The sequence below is a fragment of the Aulonocara stuartgranti genome, assembly GCF_965226115.1.
Source record: "Aulonocara stuartgranti genome assembly, chromosome: 22".
Lineage (NCBI taxonomy): Eukaryota > Metazoa > Chordata > Actinopteri > Cichliformes > Cichlidae > Aulonocara > Aulonocara stuartgranti.
The window spans coordinates 26,171,915-26,177,914 of record NC_138957.1 but is presented as its reverse complement, the minus strand read 5'-3'; the positions used below and the strand labels follow the sequence as shown (position 1 = coordinate 26,177,914).

General features: G+C 46.6%; 1 protein-coding gene across 1 annotated transcript in view; it reads left to right on the top strand.

Annotated features, from left to right (window-relative positions):
• Window positions 1–1,885: 1,885 nt before the first annotated feature.
• ext1b (exostosin glycosyltransferase 1b) overlaps window positions 1,886–6,000 on the top strand; it is a 130,829-nt gene continuing 126,714 nt past the window's right edge. Inside the window, exon 1 of the mRNA XM_082521846.1 lies at window positions 1,886–3,831. Coding sequence (XP_082377972.1) covers window positions 2,888–3,831 — 944 coding nt within the window. The 5' untranslated portion in view covers window positions 1,886–2,887. The remainder of the gene's footprint in view (window positions 3,832–6,000) is intronic.

Sequence of the window (6,000 nt, the reverse complement as noted above, 5' to 3'; positions counted from 1 at the left end):
ATTACTCCCCCTCTTCTGAGCTAATTGGCCGATAAAAAATGAGGATGGCCTCTTCACCCAGCCCAAATGTTGTGCCACCATACGGCAGTAGGGACGGCAGTAGGGAGGATTATGCGGGCTTATGAGGCATGGTGACACTCAGCGAGAACCACTCCTCTGCTATTAATTTCCCTGTCAAGCGGGTCGCCTCTGCTGTGTCACTTTGGTTTGTAAGCGGATGCGAGAAAACTTTGGCCCGGGGTTGACTTCCGACAACTTCTTCTCATTTAGCGCCCTGGTACAAATGAACAATGAGATCACTCATTTGAGCAGATGTTGAGTCCTGGGTGATATCGGTGTTACAACTTGTTACAGGCAAATTACAAAGGGCTTATCTTACTTGAGTGGATTTTCCTTCTCTTTGCACAGTCAGGACTGCGGGTAGGTGATTTGGGATTTCCATGAAAACCCGTCTAACAATAGACCATGCATCAAGTTAATAGAGCTAATGTTTAAGAAAATAAATGCCTTGGACCGGCTGTCCTGGTGGTCTGGCTGTTGAGACACAACACAATGTGACTGCAGCAGATTTTTTGTTTACAGCCATAAATCTCCATATAATTAGGAGGCTATTTGCTGAGCAATTATGATATTAATTTATTCAAACACAGCTATATTTGTGGACTTTGCAGGTAATATTATTAAGTCTGTGAGAAATACAAATACTGAATAACAAGCCGTGCTCAAAGCCAGCAGCCTGTTAACAGCACTGGCAAAGGTCAGTGTTGGAGGTTGATGAGAACCAGGCGAATATTTGCCTGCAGAGTTGCATTCATGTTCTTGGGGTCTTAGCCCCTAATAATAACCCTACACTTTGGAATCCTGTCCAGCATGTGCAGCCAAACTACTATCAAACAGGATGGAGCAGCTGTGCACAGAGTCACGTCTATCTGTGACTGACTAAATGTAGCCTCTTCTGAAGAAGCATTTCTCAGAGGTGGATGCATTGACGTAAATATCGATAGCATTGAAGCAATCGATACTGGACCGATATTAGTGCAATAGGATCAGTAAGCTCAGTATGTAGCCCACTAAACTTTGCTAAATTAATAATAATAATAATTATTATTACTACTACTACTGGAAATGTAAAAACTATGCATCAAACACTACAAAAAATGTCTGAATCTTTTTGTGCTTACTGTCACGTCTATTTTATTTATATTTTAACAACATAATTTGACCCCCAAAAAGTATCGGTATTAGTATCGGCAATACTGACACTATATTTACTTGGCATCGGATTAATAAAAAATGTGCAGTATCGCACACTGATCAAGCAAAAACCTGGCGGACTTCTCATTAACTTCTTTTGTCAGCTATTAATAATCACAGTTGACAAATGACACACAGTCACAAAAACATCCGTCTCTAAAACGGGAATAATGTCAGAAGAAAGAAGAAGTGAAACTGTATGTAATTTAGCAGGAACTGATTTCAATAATATTTGATTACTGTTGCTTTGTTCAGTTACTGTCTGTCGTTTTCCCTTCAGTCTTTCCCTGTCTACAGCATCAAAGTTGGGCACATTCAGGTTAAAGGATAAACAGGCCACGGAGAATACTGTGGGAGAAATGCAGAAAAGACAACTGAATATAACACGCGCGGGTAAAACAGAAAACGTTTGATCCAGCCGCAAACAGCACGAGCATCTCCGCGAGATTTTGACGGGCCGCTCCTCCCGAACGCTATCAGCTTCTGTTAAACTGAGAGTGTTTTGCTCTCTGGCAAAGCTCCAGTTTCCATATAGGCTTACAATTAGATAATTTGCACATGCGGAAGACTCCGGTTATGAATGGGTGCATTCCGCTAGTCCCGCCTCTTCCGTTCCCACAGTCTGACCAATCGGCGGCGTCTTTGAGCCGATGGGGCGTCGCGTCGGCTGCCGTCGTGTCGGGATTGGAATGTTAGCGACCAACAATCGGAACAACTGAGCACTCGGTAATTGGACACTAGGATCAAGGAATCCCGTCTTTTTGAACATTTTCTCAGCTATTTAGTCAGTCTGAGGTCACCGTTTGTTACCCGCGTGTCTTCCGGATAACTTCGCCTGCCGTGCGGCTCTTCGCCGACGAGCTTTTTATTGAATAAGAGCGCGTATGTGGGGAGGTTGTAATAAATAAGAGAAATGCAGGGATTCGTCAGGTTACAGTTGTGCCGCTGAGCTTCCTCCTGCGCTACGACGAGTCCCCGGTTTTTTTTTCTCCGCTTCTCCTCACACGGGACCATGGAGCAATAAAAAGGGGAAAAGGAGGGGGTGTGTGGGAGAATCGGACGAATTCACCCAGAGGTATTTGGATACACGCGTGGTGGCCGTACCGATGTGTTTTTACACTGCCCGGTCAGCGTGTTGCCGAGTTTAACATCCAATCCGGGCTGTACCTTTACGTCTGGGAGAGCCTCGGGGACCCCAGCCGCTGTTTATCCGGGAGGACGGAGTTCCCAGGCGGCTGTCTGACAGTTTTCCATTTCAATAGCCCCCCACCCTCCGTGCAGCCAGGCTGAATGAGGGTGAGAAGAAGTGCAGGAGAGAAGAGTGGCTGCATATGATTGTGTCCGAGAGGGTCCGGTGAGCGCTGATCTTTGTAGGTGCACCAGAGCCCGGCTGCTAGGCGTTGTGCGATATGGTGAAACTCTACAGAAGAGGGAGAAAGGGACAAGACTTCTAAAATCGCCCACATGCACTGGATCAATTGCTGGATTTGGGAACCGAATACGCAGAAGGGGGGTTGGGGATCCTTGGAGGCTGCCGGAGGATGGAGCGGTGTAGTCAGGGTTAGTGAGAGCCTAACTTCGGGCCACTTTACATTTCTTATTCCTGAACAACTCGCCCTTGTTTTCAGGACACATGCAGGCCAAAAAACGTTACCTGATCCTGCTCTCCGCCGGTGCGTGTCTAGTGCTTCTCTTCTACCTCGGAGGGGTTCAACTTCCAGCGGCGAGCAGGAGTCGGCATGACCGCAGCAGAAACGGGCACCGGCCCGAGCAGCCCTGGCCTCACTTCTCGGACCCTTTACATCTTTTCCTGCCCTGGGATCAGACCGACACCGAGGACTACAACCTGCACATATCTCCGAGGCAGAAGAGGGACATCAACACAAGTGTTTACAAAGGCAAAAGGTGTCGCATGGATTCCTGCTTTGACTTTTCTCTGTGTCGAAAGAACGGATTCAAAGTTTATGTTTACCCCCAGCAGAAGGGGGAGAAGATCTCAGAGAGTTACCAGAATATTTTATCGACCATCGAGGGGTCCAGGTTTTACACCTCGGACCCTGGACAGGCATGTTTGTTCGTTCTAAGTTTGGACACTCTGGACCGGGACCAGCTGTCCCCTCAATACGTCCACAACCTGAAGACCAAGGTCCAGAACCTGCCCCTGTGGAACGACGGCAGGAACCACCTTATATTTAACTTGTACTCGGGGACGTGGCCGGACTATACGGAAGATTTGGGCTTCGACATCGGTCAAGCCATGCTGGCCAAAGCCAGCATCAGCACCGAGAACTTCAGGCCCAACTTTGACGTGTCTATCCCCCTCTTCTCCAAGGAGCACCCGCGTACGGGTGGAGAGAGGGGGTACCTCAAGTACAACTCCATCCCGCCTTTCAGAAAATACATGCTGGTGTTCAAGGGGAAGCGCTACCTGACTGGCATCGGCTCGGACACAAGGAATGCCTTATATCACGTTCACAACGCCGAGGACGTGGTGCTGCTCACCACCTGCAAGCACGGCAAAGACTGGCAGAAGCACAAAGACGCACGGTGCGACAAGGACAACGCAGAGTATGACAAGTAAGTTGGAGCAAGTAGAGGGGAAAGTGATTATCTGTTGGTTATTATTTTTAATCAGTGCTTACATTTTTTAAAATGTTATTATTTATTTATTTATTTGCGCTGTCATCACTCCAAACTGCGCAGCAGGAGCGCATCATCCACAGTGAGTGAGTGAGTGTGTGTGTGTGTGTGTGTGTGTGTGTGTGTGTGTGTGTGTGTGTGTGTGTGAATACTTCAAATGAACTCATTAAGTGTCCTTCAGAACTGAAAATAGACACTGATCAGCAACATTCACAAGTTTGCTTTCCATTGAATTCATTACCTTTTTAAAACCCGAACCTCTTTGAACCCACCCACCCCTCTAAAACGCCAGGTCATAGTTTATATCTGACTGCTTTACCCCTCCACCCCAGCTCCTTTCTCCCTCTCCTACCTGAGGTAAAAGATCTCCAGCCAGGCTGTTGGCTCTCTGGACACCCCTCCCTCCTCTCCTCCCTCCCCTCACTTCTTCCCTTCCTATGAAGGAATCCCACCACCACCACCACCACCACCTCCCTACTGAAGCCTTTTAAAAGGACATGCATGGGCATGTTTGATTTGCACCCTGTACTTAGTGCAAATTAAGTGAAAGTTGGACCATGGGAGTTTTGGGCTCTGAAATTAGAGGTAAAAATGACCCAGCCATGACAAAAAATACAGCTTCCTACAGTTGAAGGTGCATGCAGTGTAGTTTACATTGGCTGCCGTGCCTAACATGTTTGGTTGAACGCGAGTGTGAATAAATCAGTCAAAATGGGTTAATTACACTTTCATTTCTGGGAGTTAGTGGCGTGGTTTCCATTTAGCCCCCGGGGACAGTTGATTACCTCTAATTCTGGAGGTATCAGGTTTTGTCGAAGTGGTAATTAATGATTCCCCCTTGGGATCAGCAGCTGTACTCGAGTGTTTGGTATGTTTTAATATAGGGGGCAATGTTTTCTCAGGTTCACATATTTGGATTAAGCGGTGAACTCGACTGCTCAGGTTCACTTGTGTGTGAGTAGCATCTGCTTGATTTGCATTTATCAACCTGTGGATCCTAGCGTTTGCAAAGAATCCAGAGTAAACTCCAGGCGTGTGGTAACACACAGCGTGTGTGTGTGTGTGTGTGTGTGTGTGTGTGTGTGTGTACCTGGTGTCAGGGTTAAGGGAAAGAACAGATGGGCAGCATATGGGAAGTTAACACAGACGTATTCGCTTTCTGTTAATCAGAAAGATGGAGAAAAAGGAGCTGCTGGGAAAGATGGCACTTGCTTGGTTGAGAGACAAAGTGACTTTCCTTGAACTTGTAGTGAACTCAGGAACCAGTGTGTATGCACTCAGGAACCTCTTACCAGACGTTTTGGTAATGCAAAAAAAAAGCTCTAACAAAACTTCACAAGCATGCACTTGTCCATCCATTCATCATCCCCTTTTCCTTCTCCTTCCAACATTCCCCTCTTCTCCATTTCCCTGGATGCCTTGGGCTCGGTGTCACCTGGAGAGATATGCCATCCATTATCTGACATTCCAGTCGGCTCTGGACAGCCTACCTCTGCTCCTCTCGTGGCTCTGTTTGCTAAAGGATCAGGCCTCATTCTCGCAAAGGCGGCTTTGCCTCTGGAAGATCTCAGCACCGTAATCGGATGATTGATCCGGCTTGATGGCAGTGGTTCAGGGAAACCTGAGTCTTCACTGCCCATTCTTTCTGCCATAGCGCGTTTCACAGTCGAGTTAATTTTGATCAATACTGCTACATCTCAGTCATTTCATTTCCAGCTGCAATGCTGTATTTGATTTTTGTTCCCACTAAAACTCAATAAATCCAATCACATTTTTACACAGCACATTTACAGTGCAGCTAGATTTGGGCTGTCAATCCGTACATCTCTCTGTGGCTTTAGTCTTCTTTGTTTTTGTTTTTTCCCCAGGTTATCGAAGTTCTCAGGTTTCTAGTTTTCTCTGGTATTTGGCACAAACGAGGCAACGCATAAATTTTGCTCTTGTTGTGATTTAGCAACCTGTTTAAATTTAATCAAACTGATGCCTCCCTCTTAATCAAATTTAAAGTCCTTTGGGTGCCAAAAACCCTGACGTAGCTCTCCAAGGTAAATGGATCTATATGCAGCTGACCCTCTGGTGTTTGCCAGTGCTTCATTTCCAGAGGCT